This window comes from Pseudorca crassidens, chromosome 3, assembly GCF_039906515.1.
Source record: "Pseudorca crassidens isolate mPseCra1 chromosome 3, mPseCra1.hap1, whole genome shotgun sequence".
NCBI classification, from domain to species: domain Eukaryota; kingdom Metazoa; phylum Chordata; class Mammalia; order Artiodactyla; family Delphinidae; genus Pseudorca; species Pseudorca crassidens.
This window is the reverse complement of record NC_090298.1, coordinates 143,899,981-143,917,730: the sequence shown is the minus strand read 5'-3', so window position 1 is coordinate 143,917,730 and position 17,750 is coordinate 143,899,981. Positions and strand designations below refer to the sequence as shown.

Here is a 17,750-nt window from a genome sequence, read left to right as displayed (position 1 = left end):
CAGGTCGTCTAAACTATTCATATCCAGGATCCGATAGCTCTCTGCTTATTAATGGTAAGTGATAATTGATTCACCTTAGTGAAGTTCAAAGAACTGTAACAAGTTAGTACTGGGTAGAAAATACAGTAGTTAAGCCTCAGCAGGTGGAGAAATGACATTAGTTTGCTCTGTAATGAATATGCAAGTTGCTATTAATCTATCACCTATTTTATGGATAATTATTATTCCTCCAAATTAGAGCAGGAACTTTTTTTAAACTTTGAGAGCCAGCTAATTTGCTGTCTTGAAACTGGTGACAATGAGAATAAATGAGACTCCCATAATGACACATAAAGAATGGCTTAATCCAATGTTAGCTTCTGTAGAGTGACCTTTGAAATGTCAACATAAAAACCATTTCCATGTAGTTGGAAAAGTGTTCCAGGAGAAAGGGGAGGTAATCAGAGATCGAAAGTCAGACAAAACAGCCTGAGACCACAGGGCTTGACACTGCAAAGGACAAGGTCATTCACTGTTTGCTGTCTAATGACAACAAGAAAAATGAAGTTTTATTAGCCTTTGCAGTGCCTTCGGTAAATTCTCCTTGCCTATTCTAAATATTACCACTGCGCTGTTGAGTTCTCTTTTTATGTGCATATTCTGAAGCAAACTAAATTTCACACGGAAGGAGGGGCCATCTACTCACAGAAGGAATTAAAGAATTAAAAATTGTCTTTTTTGTAGTACTATAGTTTAAAATAATTGGGTGGAATATAGAAGTCTTGTTTACTTCTTTTCCACTCTTTTACTGTTGAATATGGATTTCAAATTTGTGTGTTCTTAATGCCTTCCATTTGCCAAAACTCATTTTCAGTCCCACCACTTCTGTGAATTACTCTTGACCAAATAACTATATTCTGCTCATTCCCCAAACAAAGCAAAACCAAAAAATCCTACTCCTTGTCCATGCTATAGTATGAATGCGGAATTAACAATTGCTTTTATGACTGGATTTCTTTTTGCTTAGTGTTTAAAATCAGTGTTCTGTAGAATGTAAGATTGTTGAGCCAAGAAATGTTAGAAGGAGATTTGATTTATGAGAGTTGCTGGGTGCATTAGATCCTCTGGAGACTATATGGTTTGTAAAAACCTCACTTGTTCATTAGTCTTTAGTCTTTCCGTGCTACATTTGCCAGAAATAATGCCAAAATATAATATCTCAGTGTAAATGTGTGTAGACCGAAAACCAAACACAGTGGTGACAGTGGCATCAGGATAAGGGGGGTAATATAAGGCTTGCCATTGTAGCATGGTTTCATCTTTTCCTGTGGAACGAGTTCCAGAGTCAAGTGCTGGAAATCGCAGGGAACCAAGATTTGAGATACTGTTGTGTGATCTTAGGCAAAGTGATCAACTCTTTGTTGTCCCAATTGCTTCATGAAGTCGCTAAATTAGATCAGTTGCCCCTGGGGTCATCTTTGTTGAGATGAGAAAAAGAAACACTCTCTAGTGGGTTTCCCTTAAAGCCCAATTCACTTAATATTTTTTGAGTCTTTTATGAGATTCTTTCCTTTTACCTTCCCTCCCCCCTGCCCCGTTAATATTCTTTCATTTAAGAATAGATTATGTTTTAACAACCCTTACTTGGCAAAGAAAAAAGAAAGGTAACTTTCCCCTCTGAATGTTTATGTTTTGAAATTTTATTGGCCCATAGATTCTAGAAGGAGACTAGATGGTTTTTACTGTTGTAGACATGGAAATTTTGTTATAGAAGTATACTGACTGAGGTTAACATTACCTCAGACTGAAAGATAGGATGATAAAGAACAAAGAGATGTCAAAGAGGGGAAACTTGCTGGCTCCTCAGGCAAGACCCAGAATATGGGGTTATGGCTGCCATGCTCTCAGATCCAGTATTCAGCTTTGCAAGGTCCCGGAACTTGATTTTGTCAGATTTGATCAAGTGCTAGTTCTTAATAACAAGCCAACTAGGACCGGGTGCCAATTTATGCATTCATAATGAGGAGTACAACTTCTGGGTAGACCAGATGCTAGAATTTACTGATAGACCCATTCTTTGATAGCAAAGTGCAGGTTTTGGAAGACTGCTTAAAAATCTTGAAATTAAAGCAAGGTGGGGGTGGAGGAATGTTAAGACAGTCCTTAGGCATTGCCCATTCTCTTCAGTCAAATTTATGAACCATCTTCTGTGGTGGATTGCTTCTATAGATAAATTGATCTCATTCATATGTTGATTCTTAGTAGCTTTGTTCTCAGTATAGCTCAGGTTTTGGGGATCCCCATATTGAAAATCTAGTATAATCCATTCATTATGTTTAATGAAGATAAACTTAAAAATCACAAATGCTACCTATTTCATAGGACTGTGGTGGAGATTTAAGTGCATGTGCCATCATTTAGCATAGCACCTGGCATGTAGTCAAATTAAATAATTAGAATGTCATTTTGGGGGGATTGGGAATATTAGTGCTAAAGATTTACAAGGGAAAAAAATACAAAACAAGGGATTATGATTGTCTATGAACGAACATGCTTTCTTTGTCTTATTAAGAGCGATAACCTGAAACTTTATTTACTTTTAAATACAGTCCCTTTGCATCTTACATCCATTCAGCTTTTTCTTAAAACTGAAAATAAAAGCCAGATATGTTATGTTGCTTTATATTCATTATTCAATTTTAAGACTTTAAGGAACCATCAGGAGCTGTTCTTTCCTGTCCACCTAAATAGTCTACTCAGGCTTTTAAAAACCTTTAGAAAGGTGATTATATAGCTATACTCTACTTTGCTTCAACTATAACTTTCAGAGCTTTTTCTTCCAAGCCTCTGTTGAGTTGAGAACCATTTCTTGCTTTGTTTGAATAAAAATGTGAAAGACGGTTCTCACATCGACATTTGAATTTTGACATGATTTTTATTGTATAACTTGTTTTCAAATTTTCAAGCAATCACAAAGCGTTTTGGAAAGAAGTGGGGTTTAAATCCTAAATAAATAAAAAGAAAAAAAGATTCAGAGTAGTCAGTCTACTAGCTTCAGCAATTTATATTGGAATAATATTGGAATTTGCATGTACAAAGATAAAAAGAGCTTACTTATCCAGTGGATCAGATTCAGATTGCTTTCTTTTTTCCCCTTGGCTATGCTCAGTCATCAGTTTTCAGATTATGCAGTTACCCTCATATTACCACTCATAACTTTTAAAAGACACTGCCAGTATAATTCAACAAATAATAATTGCATGTTCTAGGGAATTATTATTGTTGTTATTAGTCATAGAGATATTTTTGAGGGGCATTCTTGGGGAAAATCCTTGGATTTTAAATGTATTAAAACAAAACAAAACAAAACAATTTTCTAGCTACTTTCTGGATATGGGATTAGTTTGCTAGGACTACTGTTAACAAGTACCACAGACTGAGTGGCTTAGACAGAAATTTATTTCCAGTCTTGGAGGCCGGAAGTCTGAGATCAAAGTGTCAACAAGGTTGATTTCTTCTGAGGCCTCTCTCCTTGGCTTGTAGGGTAGCTGTCTTTTCCTTGTCTTTACATGATTTTCCCCTGTGTGCAAGTCTGTGTCCTAATCTCTTGTAAGGACACCAGTCATTGGATCAGGGCCAACCCCGGTGACCTCATTTAACCTTAACCACCTCTTTAAAGGTCCTGTTTTAAATACAGTCACATTCTGAGGTTCTGGGGGTCAGGACTTCAGCATATGAATTTTGAGGAGGGAACACTATTCATCCTGTAACAGATGCCGTTTCCTAGTTAATCTTACACTTAGTAGGAAGATAGAATATCCATTTTATGTTATGATAAGCAAGCCTGAAACTTACTCAGTTTCTCAGCTAAGTCCGAAAGGAGTGCTAAGCATAGGCCAGACTCACCTTATATTCCTCTGGTGTGTCTTGGTTTAGCTCTGAGATAGATATCAGATTAAATGATTAATATTCTTTTTACCCAACTTGAAGCTTTATTTTATCCAAGAAAACTAATATTTAACCACCACTACCTCTGTATAAAAGTGCTCGTGCGTGGTACTTTTTTCCCTAACCTCCCGTTTCACTGCTTTAGCCCTTAGGATTAGCTGCTTCAAAAATGAACCTTGTGGCAGGGAAAGTTATAGAACAGCAAAATATTGGGTTGGCCAAAAAGTTCATTCAGTCAGTGAACACGTTGTTCAATAAAGTTCTTCGTGAAAATGAAAAATGCGTCTTTCATTTTTACTTAAAACTGAATGAACTTTTTGGCCAATCCAGTAAATTAGTTTCGAACAGGTGCATGTATGTATGTATTTCCTAGCCTCTGTGGATGTCTCTCCCTTAGAAGCATCAGCTAAAACGTTTGCTCCTCCCAGAAGAGAAGATTAGTAAGAGATCTTTTAAAGGTTAGCATAGAACAACACCTCTTAATTATAGTTCTTTGGAAGGAAAGGGAGAAGATTTTTGCTTAAAGGGGACGGGGGCGGGGCAGAAATCTATGAAAAGGGAGGGGAAAATTTACCCAGGAGAAATGTAGATTATAGTCACTTGCTGAAAATGTATATTGTATGGTTCTAGTTGCTACAGTAAGGAGCATGTTGAGAGATCCCTTCTTGAAAAAGACAATATGAAAGCAGACTATAAACTCTAAAGTGCTCTACAGTTGTTAGCCTTGGAATAGTAATGGAAAGCTGAAAGTAACTGTTGAACACCAATCTAAGAATTTATACATATGAGTTTACTTTTGAGGAAGAAAATTATTTACTGAGCGTCTGTCTGACTGACCATCATATATACATGTGGTATCTTTTATGATTCTCTCTTCATTTCTCCATTTTTATAAATAAGAAACTGAGGATTAGGGATATACAGAAACTAGAATTACATTCACACTCTGCCCTTCTGTAAGATAGCTCTTTATAAATAATCCTCTCGTATCTTTATTATACCTTATCAACATTCTTTGAATATTGTTAATGCCAGCAGGCTAGTATAAACAGAAGCCAGTGTGACATAGGAAATTCTCTTAAGCATACATCTAAAGTAATGTTGTGACAATGAGCCCGTTAATAAATTAGGAGGTGATTTATAAAATCCTTTAAAATGATTCTTCGCATCTCTGTTGAATTGTATGCTTTGGTCTTTGTGATGATTTTCTGCTTTTGGGTTCTACCACCTTTATTCTTTTGTTAACAAATCAACTCCTTTTAGCTTCCAGGCTTTGATTTATATCTTTTTAACTGACTTACTAATTTGATTCCCCCACATACTTTTTTTTTTTTTGGTGCTACTGGAAAAGTCAGTTATTTGATAACATCTTTTAATCTGAGCCCTCTCCCCTTGTTTTTCCAAGTAGCATTGCTATCTGCCTTCTCAACATGGGGGCAGTGAGAGGTAGATGGAGAGGCTGAGGTAGGCCAGAGGTAGTGTGAATAGGATCAATCTTTCATTGCCCACTAAAAGCTAGTCATAAAGTCCTGTTATTTACAGAGTTGATTAGATGCCCTCGTGTAGGAAAGGATGCTTTTCTTTAATATATCATTTGTTTGTTTTTAATGTAAGTACCAAGAAGAAAACCCAAAAGGGTCCATTAGCAAATATAGTAATATAGTGTACACAGTAGTAATAAATTTAAATGGTGCAGAAAAGGATAAAACAAGAAGTGGAATCATTCCTTCTTTCCCCATCCCAGTCCGTATCCTCAAAGGTTCTTGTGGTTGTTTCTAGAAAAAACATTTGTGTACATTCCCACATATCTGTTTATATTTCCTTTATTTTTAAGTTCACGTAATAAGAATCATACAATACACACTTAAGCACCTCATGCAAACTACATTTTAGAGAGCTTTAATATGAACACATGAATATGTGCCATATTTTTTAAATGGCTGCACTTTTTGTTATGAACGTATCACTATTATGGATAATTTGTTCCTTTTGTGCCTAACAAATGTTATAACATGAGAAAAAGATACTTTTAAAGAGATAAATAAATGATATTTTCATTTTTATAATGAAATATATATATAATGTGTATTGAAAAAGACCCGGTAAGTCTTTCTGTACCTTTTTGCAAGTCTAGAATGCCAGACTACTGAAATTTTACTAGAGGGAATTTACTGATGAATATAGGGCATTTTTAAGCAATCTTGTAAAGACACTTTGGAAATAAAGTATTTATCATAGATCTAATAACAACATGCATCCAGAAGTTATAAAAATTTATAGCCATAATGTTTCCAGCCCATTAAAAAAATTCTTGAATCATTTTAATACTGAACATTAAATTATATACATCAAAACTAAATAATAAATATAAAAGATAAACATATAAATAGTATTAATCTTAACTCTGATGGGAACTAGAAGATTTTTATTTAATAATAGTATGCATTTTTGAAAACTTTTAACAGTGTATATACTCTTTGGTAATTCACGGAAAATTCTAAGCAGGGTTTATTTTAGCTGATTTAGCCAGAAGTTTTTCAAAATATAGATTTCTTTAAACATATTTAAAGTGATTTTTTTTTTAACTGCCGCTTCCTCCAGTATTTGAAAAACATCAAATAATGTGCAACACTTGCAATCATAAGATTGGAAATCTGACATTTTCCTCAGGAAAGTGGTGAAGCTCTGTGTTATAAGTATTTCATCATAATATGTTTCACCAAGTATAATTTGAAATAGGTGAGAGAATTGTGCTTAAGTACCGCTTTTGTACATAGATGAAGTGGTACCACTTACCATTCATTCTGTTAATGTCTGGGTTCTGGTTACATAGGTGTGTTCATGGTATGGAAAGTTCATTGAACTGTACACTTATGATTTGTCAACTTTCCTGTATATATGTCATATGTCAAAATCTACATTAAAATAATGTATAGTATTATAATAAGTGGAAATAAAAAATTTAAACATTCTCATTTTCTGTGCTCCAGAATGTCATTGTTTTTATTTTTTGGTAATACTTTATATTAATTTGCCTATTTGATTAGGCAGTTTTTGTAGCTATAAGCATTGTACACCTGTAACCTGTTTTCCCTAAATGTGGGAAAATGTTTCTAAATATAGTTTTTAGAATCTAATCGTGGAATTTAATCATGAATTCTTTTATATTAAGCAGCTTAATTTTGTGGTACAGAATCAAAGTTTGAAAGTACACGTTTGAAGACTTGGAGAGTATTTGATTTTTGCTTTTGATCTATATAGCCTTTACTGTTCCTGAAACTCTACTTATTTTTGAAATAGCGGAAGCTATGAGATTTTTTACTGTTAATTTTGTAGCTTTTAAAAGCCCACTCTTTTCAAATATCTGTTTTCTCAGAAATCCAAGAAGCATCAATCAACTTTTTAAGATTGACAGAACCAAGATATTCAAATAATTAATTTCCCCAAACTCCCTTGTCTTTGAAGCAGTTGTATGAATAGAATATTCTTAAACAACTACTTCTATGATATTTTTGTCTTTCTAACCTCTGTCAGGTTCACTAAGTGAGAAAATACATCCACTGCCACCCCAAATTTAAGAACTACTAAAGTGAAAATCTAACAGCTGAGGGAGATTTTACTGGTTTTAATCCATTTGCCTAAGTACTTTGGTGAAATTCAATGTTATCTAGTAATGATAGAAATTATTTTGGTATGAGACATAATTTCATTTTGGAAAATAGGTACATGGTACTTCTAAGTTATAACTCAGTTATAACTGAGCTGTACTTACTTAGCATTTATCGAGAGGGCTAAGAATGAAAACCCTGACCAGTTAGTGTAGTGATCTCTTAAAATGTGCTATAATTTCTAACTGGAAAACCTATCCCAGCTTCCTGTTTAAACTTCCTTTCCAGTCAAGAGACCTCACTTGTTGTGTATGCTGCTATTCTCGGCATCTTTCCTTGAGCATTACAGCACCCCTATTCATGCCACTGCCAGGTCTTGCAATGCCCTTTCTCTGTTTTCTCTTTAAGGTCCATCTCAGAGCCACACCCTCCCCTCTCTGTCTCTTTAATCAGAACGAGTTTCTCCTCCTCTTCTGCTTCTGTTGCACCTAACACTTAACATGCCTATTGCTGTAATGGTTACATTACCGTTATTTGCTTATGTGGCCACCTGGCCTTTAAGTTCCATGTAGTCAGACCCATGTGCAATTCATCCATAGTGTTTAGCAAGATCAGGCATGCATTCAAGAAATGTTTGTTGAATAGAATTAGGGTATTTGGACAAACTGCACATACAAGTTCCAGTTTGTTTGAGGGAAGACATTTTCTCAGAAGTTTACTGATTTGAAATTTATACTGCCATTTTCTGAGTATTCAGGTATATACATATAATAATTATAAGTCTATATTATATTGTATTATACTATATATTATATTCTTTTTCTTCTCTTCTTGGTTGGAACCTACTTTGTGATAAAATGCCATACTTTTTACTTTTCAACATTTGGGCCATGGTGGAAGATTTGATTAGGGACAAGAAGCTGGCTAAAAGGAAGTTTATAAATTTCCTAAAGACTTCATTTGTTATGAGTTTCTTTATTAGGGAATAATTGAGAAATAGTATAAAACTGCTGTTTATCCTGTAGTGGCGAAAAAGTCATGAATTAAATATTGAAATATCTACTGAATGGCTAGTTAGCAGGGAATTCTGGGAGAAATTAAGATCAATATGGTAGGAGTTGGTTTAGATCATGTTACATATCCCTTAGTTTCATACTAGTTTGGACCTTGGGTGACAGAGCAGAAAGCTTCCCTTAAAACAAGTAAGGCTCAATACACTTTTTACAGTGTCCTTGAACTTAAAAAAGAAGGAATGCATTAAATTGACCTCTCACCATCCAAATTCCATATTTTTTTTGAGATGCTTACCAGGAAATGAGGAATACAGCCAATTTTTTTCAGTTTCTAAAGCTGGTAGATGAAATCACAGTTGATTCTTTTGACAATGTTTGAAAGGTTGTTTTTTTGTTTTTTTGTTTTCTCATTTGACATGCAGCAAGGACATATGGGCGAAGGAGAGGTAACATTATTGTTTCTAACTTTTGAATGTATCAGTTGTATTTGGAGAGGACCCAAGTTTGCTCAATTTCTAACCCTTGTTGGGAAGCGGGTAGGGGGAATGAAACATAGCTGTGATCAATACATACTTTATATGTTATAGTTAACATAGACATTCTAATTTGAAGGAGTCAGAATGGTAGGATTTGGGTTTGAATTGAAATAATTTCAAACTCACCTTATTTATATCTGAAGATTTGTTTCCCTTTTTCCTTTGTGAAAGGAATTTCTTAGGAGAACAAAATTAAGAATCTTTAAAAAGGAAAATATAGTGTGACTGGTCCCAAAATACCTGATTATATTGGAGGTTCAGTTATGCTTGAATAGCTTAAATCTGCTTTCAAAAATTTTTATTTATTTGTCTATTTATTACTGAGCATAATACTGCATTTTGTTTAAAATGAGACTAACTAAATAGATGACTAATCCTATAAATTTCAAACATTGGGGGGGAAAGCTCTACACATTTTAGAGAATTTCAAAGAATCATTTCCTAGAGTGCCTGCCTGAATAAACTTTATTTTTTGCCTCCTGTACTGTAGTTTTGCCTTTTTATAAGAAAGTAAGTTAGGCAGTTAAATAACGTAGCTTTAAAATATAAGTGACTTTTGAAGATCCAGAAATAACCTCCAATTTTAGAGTCACTTTTTATCTTCATTATATAACTCTTTTGAACTGTGGTTTTATAGGGTAAATTCATAACAAATATACTGTCAATTGTGTTTAATAATGAAAGTTGAAAGGAAGACAAGTGTGGTGACAAAAGGATATTGGAATGTTTCAGTAAAAGAAGAGCACTTAAGATATATTTCTGCAGAATCCATTAACAAATTCCTTATGTAGTACCTAGAAGTAAATTGGCAGCCTGAAAAGTGACAAAACAGTGCTTGAGAGATTCTACAGTTCTTTGTAGCTCTTTGCTTTGCTTATGATTTATACGTTCATAGTTTACTGACAGGTAAGTATGGGAAGAATATTAACCACATTGGCATCTCTGGTCTTTTCTGTTTTTATATTCTGTATGATAGTATTTTCTAACAGCAAACGTAATGACTAGTTTTTAGAATTAGACACTACCTGTACCAGCTGATATTTACTCAACTAAAAGAAAATTTATCTTTAGCATGCCTAAAAATCTTAAATTCTTTAAGACTAGCCAACAAAATTGGATAACAGCATCAAGTGGATTTTGATGGCATGCCATTAGTTAAGGTAAACTGAGTGCTCACTTTGAAAATCACCTTGTTCATTTTAGGGACATTCTTAGAGGAAATTGGGCAGGCTATATTGTATGATGTTTTAAAGAAATTTAAGTGATCTAGCATCTGATGGTCAAATTTAATCCTTAGTGTACATGTGTAGGTTGCCAGTGGCCGTGGGGCCCTGCCAAGGTGGTGCAGTCTGCTGCCAACTGCTTTCAAAAGAGTGCTGTCTCCTATTGTACTTACACCTCACTCAAGTTTCCAGATCCCAGTGGGATGGTTGAGCAGCCCTCTGTTGAGCCATGTACTTTCTCCCTGACTCAATTGGGACCTTAAGGTGATGGAAATTCAAGAGCATGTCTAAGTGATTTGTTGTTCAGTGAGAAAAATAAAAGCAGCAGTTTTATTGGATCTGCTGTTTTCCTTGTTTCTTGTGTAAGATAATCAGTGGCAAGGAACATTTTCTGTTAGCTTTTTTTTTCCTGCTTTCTGTTCCAGGTCAGTCTTCACTGTTTCCAATGGAAGATGGATTCTTGGATGATGGCCGTGGGGATCAACCTCTTCATAGTGGCCTGGGTTCACCTCACTGCTTCACTCACCAGAATGGAGAAAGAGTAGAACGATATTCTCGCAAGGTGTTTGTGGGCGGATTACCTCCTGACATCGATGAAGGTATATTTAGAAAGAGCCGTTTATAGCATGGTGCCCAGACTGTGGCACATAGTAGGTAATGCATAGGAAATGGTTGCTGTTATTATAATAACAGTCTTATCTGGCTCCAGGTGTTCAGTTGTGATTGCATTGTTCTCTTGTCCTGTCTTCCTAACACAACACGTAAGGTTAGTTCACGGAAGGAAAGGGAGCAGGACTTTGGGAACCCGCTGAAGCAAGTGGCTGGACTAAATCAAAAAGAGCAAACATCACTGGGAAAACCTCTCAAGGATTCTGCTGTGGGCAAACACAGATGCTAACTGCATTTTTGTCTGTGTGTCCTTCCTTGGCCAAATTCAATTATTCATTTTCCTATTTTCTACCTTTTATGAGTGCTCTATAAATGTACAGTTAATTGTTTAAAATCTTAGAATAAGCCTGAACTTTTGAAAAATATAGCCTGGAGTCGTATCATTTTCTGAGTATTTTTTCACTTGTCAAATATTTACATGCTTTCTGAATGTTATGCACTGTTCTTAGGATTGTTTAAAGTAGTAAATAAGATAGAAAGCCCCTGCTCGCATAGAGTTGACATTCTACCGGGGGAAGGGGGATAAAAAATGTGTGAAAATATTAGAGAATAAGTACTGAAAAGAAAACAGGTTGATGTGATGTAGTGAAGTCTCAGAAGGGAGACTTGTGAGATTAGGTGGTTAAAGAAATCCTCTTTGAGGACATGGTCTTTGAGCTGAGACCTGAATAAGGAGCCAGTCATGCAAAAAGACATAGAGGACTATTGTCCAGAAGTATTTTATTCACCTGTGGGTCTAAGTGACCCTGACAAAAGTCAAAGTAGCGACCATATAGCAACCATATATCCTTGCTTGCTCTTTGTTCCTAATCTATTTTGTCTTGGTTTCCTGAATGGAAATGGAAAGAAATGTTACGGAGGATAGAAGAGTTTTCTCTAAAAATCTATAAGGTCTAATAATGAGGTTTAATAACTTCCCATTTAGATTGAGGTTAAACTTACTGAGCCACTACATTTTCCTTAAGATGATCAGTCTTTTGGAAGATTGAAACAACAATGGCTTCAAAACAGCCAAAGATTGAAATAAACACAGGTTTTTTGTGTGTATGTGTGTCTATGATAAAATGTCCTGGAGGAAGCTGTGCTGAAATTTCAGGCCAGACTGGCTCAATCCCCGTTCTGTCGTCAGAAGGCATAGCTTCTGTTCAAAGTGTTCATCCTGGGTTGAACACCTCATCATGATGTTGTTCACTCCAGTAAGCTCCTGGGTGTGACCTTTTCTTTTCTCTAGCTGGAATCGTCACTTTCCTTAGCATTATGGATTCTAGGTTTTATGAGCCTTTAGAGGTCAAATCTTTAACACTCCTGAGCCCTGGATGGACTTCAATGAGGAAATTATGTGCTTATATACAGAAAGAGGAGACTGAATTTTATCTGACCTTGCTCGGGATAAGCTCCTTCTCTGGCTTAGTTAGTCTGTATCTTTTAGGAAAATTACTAAGCAATCTTAAATGTATCGTTCCTAAAATTCTTAGAGGCACAGGTAAATTTGACCAGTTTGGCAAAGGAGGTGGTTTAAACTGAGCAAAATTAATGGGAATTGTGTTAGTCATCTTACTTTATCCTCAAGACCATGTATGTTGATAAGTTGGTAGCAATTTAGGCAGGCAGCCCTTTCTATTAAAATGTGAAATACCTATTCATGAAGAATACTGTGTTCTGCAGAGTTGTGCACTAAGAATCACAGAGTTTATGGGGCAAAAGGGGCTAGAGGCAGATCACTTAGAACCTAATGAATTTTGTACCAGAAGCACTAACAAAAAGAGAATTAGTACCTTGGAAATAACTTGGACAGTTCAGGCAAGCAGCTCAGTATGGTTAGAGGCTGCCTCAAGGAATATTGAAAATGCACAAAACCAATAGAGCAGAAATGCTGGCTTGCTAGCTTGGAGGCAATGCAGATGAAAGTGGACCTCTGAGCAGATGAGGAATGGAAACTCGCAGGAGATAAGAGCCCTGCAAGGTTGGGGGGACACCTCTCTGACCAGAGAGGCTTGGTTGCTGTGCTCATTTTTTATTTTCTTATAATAGAGCTGAGGGGGCTCCTACCTGCACATCACACAAGCTGGGGGCTTTTTCCTTTCCTGCTGAAGGTTATGGTTCTCCCACTATGCTAGCTCACCTTGCTTAGGAAAAGTCATTTGTGAACCCGTATAATGTCTAGGTTACACTGACATCATTCCCCTATTTATCAGTCTCACACGAGCTAAATGGTACCATAGCAACAGGCATCATAGCTGTTCGAACAGACTACTGTTTCACAATCTGGAGGAGATGAGAACAGTTCTACCAGACTGAAATTTGAACGTGTTTCTCATCTCTCTTTTCTGTTCCTGCCCTACTCCCAGGTCTTATCTACATATGCTTACCTACTCTTTCTAGAAGTTTCCTGGAAATTTATTTTCCTATAGTCTACTCATTAGTTCTCCAAATATATAATATAGCATAACTGGTATCGTTTACATTAATAGGAAAATATGATCAAGTCTTCCTTGTCCATCCCATGTGCCCTTCCTTTACCTTCTTCATAAGGCTCAGAGATATTGGTGTCCAAGGAAGGTGGTTGGTGAGGGGGAAGAGGGTGCCAAGTGGAGGGCATGTGTAGGTATACACATGGAGGGGCCTGCTCGGAGGCCTCAGCAGCAGTGTGCATGGTGCCCAATAAATCAGGGCAATAAGGGCTAGGGTGCAGAGGTGGAAGGTAGAGGAGACAGCCAGGGCAGCTAGCTGAAAGATGGGTTACTTTGAGCAAGGAAGCCAACATATTGAGGATGATGAGAACTTAGTTTCTCATAGCGAGAAGGGAATTTACAAACATGGGGAGGGGGGAAGGCTAGAGAAAAACACGGGATGTTGGAGTGGACTTTGCAATTGCCAGTATGAACTCATTTTTATAAATGTACACAGATACAGAAACAGTTGTAAATGTATCTGTGTGTATATTCATATATTTCCTAGCTTGGTCCTCTGAGAAGAATTAGAAATAATAAATAACCACTAGCAATGACTATATGGAATACCCAAATCTCAGTTTCTGAATATCTTTTGTCACTGAAAGGAATGAGGATTTCTTGGGGTGTGGGGGGAGAGACGGCGAATTCTGAGGGTAGGGCAGAGAAAGAACAAGATGAAAGCGTGGAGTATCTTCTTGGGCCAGGAAGTATGGAAGCCCTTGAAGGATGATGGGGGGATAGGTCAAAAGGACATAGGAACCCCCACTGGCCAAATCAGGGACAATTTTGAAGACAGATTGAACATCAAAATAAATGAGGAGAGAATCAGATTACAACCCACTGAATAAAATAGGTCCATACTGGTATAAATAAATACATGACTAAATAAATGGGGGAGAAGGGAAAACTCTTCCTTATTGTATAATACTAACTAGTAAATGTAGAAGGATTGATAGAAATAGGTAATCAGCATTTGGCAGTAATCATTGTGGTAGTTGATATAGGTAGGAGTCTTCAGTGGATGCCAAGTCTAATGAGGGAACAGGATATTAATGGATAACACAATATTCCCCCACAAAATACTAATCAGATTCAAAGGGGAAAATGGTTTCTTTTTGGTGGAGAAATCAGGCAGGTATCAATTTGACTAGCTGAACAAGATTAACATACCTAGTGAAAGGACAGGATGACATAGCATCATTATGGTGGTTTTCCTGTTTGGAATGCATAGGTCATGAGGAAACAGTACCGACCCAGGTTGAGAGCCATCCTGCAGAATGAATGGTCTGTATATTTTAAAGCTACTAAGCATGTAAAAGACAGGAAAGAATGAGGAACTATTGTAAACTGAAAAAGACTGATGACCTGGGACATGACATCTAAATGTAGCATGGTTCTGGATAGGATTCTGGATCAGAAAGGAAAAAAGAGATATATTGTGATAGTTTAAAATTGGGATGGAGTCTGTGAATTGGGAGTGTTTTATCAATGTTGATTTCCTGATTGGAAGCAGCGTTGTTTGGTGGTACATAAGGGAGTGACCTTGCTTTGAGCAGGTACCAGTAGTTGTGTTTGGGGGTAATAGAGCGTCATGTCAGAAAAAGATGATAGATAGATAGATAGATATAGATAGATAGATAGACAGATAGATAGATTCATGCATAGATAGAAGGGGAAGAGGCGGAAGACAAACACACAAAATGTTAACAGTAAGGGGAATCCAGATGAAGGAGATGTGGGAGGTCTTGGTGTACTATTCTTGTAAATAGTAGATAGGAAACTTTTTTTCTAAACTATTCCCCAAAAATGAACATAAAAATACTTAAATCTACTTTTTTGGTTTGTTGTTCATTAGATGAGATCACAGCTAGTTTTCGTCGCTTTGGCCCTTTGATTGTGGATTGGCCTCATAAAGCAGAGAGCAAATCCTATTTTCCTCCTAAAGGTAATTTTCAATATTCAATATACATGCATAGTTTCTCCTTATGTTCTTTTCATAAATGTTTACCTTCACTGTACAATTTTTCATTGTTAAACTTACATTTTCCCAAATATGTCTTTAAAATTTGTATTTAGTATGTACTTTCAATTCAGATTTAATTTTACTCTAAAAGAGGTTTCAAGATAATACCAAACTGAACTTTATGTTGATATTATCAGATTTAGGGTGAGATTTAACTTTTAGGGGTTTCTGTTTGTTTTCATTTTTTTCTACACCTTTTCCCTTCCTTAGTTTTATGCTTCCTTTCCCTCGAAGAATTATTTTAAAAATAGGAAAAATATAAATCTTTCAAAAATTTTTTTATTAGGCTATGCATTCCTGCTATTTCAAGATGAAAGCTCTGTTCAGGCTCTCATTGATGCATGTATTGAAGAAGATGGAAAACTCTACCTTTGTGTATCAAGTCCCACTATCAAAGACAAGCCAGTAAGTGCAGTCTAGCATGAAAATAGCTTCTCATTTTTGCCTCTATTTGTTAGCTCTGAAAAACCCACAGACATCTTTATGTATCTGTTAATTGACATGTTTTAAGTAGAATCGAAATGAAAAAGTTTTGTTTTTGTCAGCTTCCTAGCATTGACATTCTGTATATTTGTGCACATTATTTTGACATTGAATTTTTGGTTAGTTAAAATATTGGTGAATCTTTCTATTAAAAGACTTCACCTGGAAATGCATTTGGTAAATATAAAGTAGCTGAATTTCCTCTGAATGACAGAACTCAAATCACAAATAGATCTGTCTTTCTCCTTCCTCTCTTTGATCAAGATTTTACCCAATACTATCCTTAACTTTTTGCATATGGTACTCGCCAGGTAAAATGAATTATGTATATACATAAATGTACATTGCATATTGTTTCTTTTTGAAGAAGTTTTTCTTTATTATAAAATTTAGTCTTTAGGAATAGTAGCAACTAGCCTGTTTCGACAAATCTGGCAAACCAACAATCTGGTATCGCTCAGCCAGTACCTAGTGATGGGGTCCAGTTCAGGATGGAGGCGCCAGTGAGCTCAGCTCAAACAGTGATTTGTGGAGCTCCTCTTAGTGTCTTAGGGTTGTCCCAGAATTCTTATGTGGCTAGACTCTATTTGACTTGCTTGTTCCCTGCCAGTCCCTAAATTTAGGTATTTAAATTTGGGACCTTCTGGCCTTGGGACTTAGTTTGGTGTACCTGTTGGGAATACCCCACTATCAACCCCTTAGCCTTTGGTGTGGGCATTGGTAACAGTTTATACACGCAAACAATTGAATTGAGGTACTTGATCCTTGGTTATTGTAATGGACACACTGAAGTGTTTTATCATAAAAAGCTTACTGCAGATATCATCAATATTTTTATTTTGAAATGCTTTTTGAAACAATGTAACAGATTTGTTAGTATCAGGAGTAGTTTGCATTTCCTGGACATAGGATTGGACACACAGTCCTAGTTCACATAGCACTGAATACTAATCAACATCCAATACCGTGCTAAATTTAAATTATATGGCTACTGGGGTGCTGCGTAGGAGAGGGGCCCAAATAAGCTGTAAAATAGTTAATTAACTTACAGATAATTATGGGCATGTTAGTGTTAAGTGATTTGGGTTATAATAGGCAACTAAATTGAACTTTCCACCTTGGTTAGTCTACTCTTAAATGTGAAATGAAAGGTTGGAATATGCTACTTGTAAGTCTTTCCTAGTTTTCCAGTTTTATTGATTTGTAATGACATGGATTATTGCTTTTAAAAGTAAAATACTCTGCAATAATTTTAAACTTCCTTTCTCCATAAATTGTCTGTGTTGAGAATGAGACATTCTGGTTTGCACACTCTCTAGGTACAGATTCGGCCTTGGAATCTCAGTGACAGTGACTTTGTGATGGATGGTTCACAGCCTCTTGACCCACGAAAAACTATATTTGTTGGTGGTGTTCCCCGACCATTGCGAGCTGGTATGATTAAACAAAGAAACAAACAAACAAACAAACCCTATTTATCCGTTAGCATAAGAAATATACAGATTTTTCAGGATAAATTCTCCATAAGCATTTGAGTTCATGTCTAGGAGTGAGAGTTCTGGAATCCAAGTAACTGGGCTTGAATTCATGTGCTCTGCTTCCAGTTAATAGCTGAGTAACCCTGCTCAAATTAATTTCTCTAATTCTCAATTTCCTCATCTGTCAAGTGGAGTTATAAGTATGTCCTTTATGGAGAGTTGTTTTGAGGATTAAATGAGATTGTGGATGCCTAGTGCTTAGCGCACGGTCTCGTAATGCTAATGCTCATCGCTCTCATCATCATCTGAGAGAAAAAAACCCTTCAGGGATGGGTTA

At 36.1% G+C, this 17,750-nt stretch overlaps 1 protein-coding gene across 3 annotated transcripts in view; it reads left to right on the top strand.

The window, feature by feature from the left end:
• Positions 1–17,750, top strand: part of CPEB4 (cytoplasmic polyadenylation element binding protein 4) — a 64,369-nt gene that overhangs the window by 38,432 nt on the left and 8,187 nt on the right. Inside the window, exons 3-8 of one of the 3 annotated variants that reach the window (XM_067732819.1) lie at positions 4–54; positions 8,971–8,994; positions 10,733–10,906; positions 15,285–15,374; positions 15,739–15,857; positions 17,255–17,369. In XM_067732819.1, the coding sequence (XP_067588920.1) occupies positions 4–54; positions 8,971–8,994; positions 10,733–10,906; positions 15,285–15,374; positions 15,739–15,857; positions 17,255–17,369 (573 nt within the window). The remainder of the gene's footprint in view (positions 1–3; positions 55–8,970; positions 8,995–10,732; positions 10,907–15,284; positions 15,375–15,738; positions 15,858–17,254; positions 17,370–17,750) is intronic. The other 2 variants (XM_067732820.1, XM_067732821.1) reach the window with 2 other exon arrangements.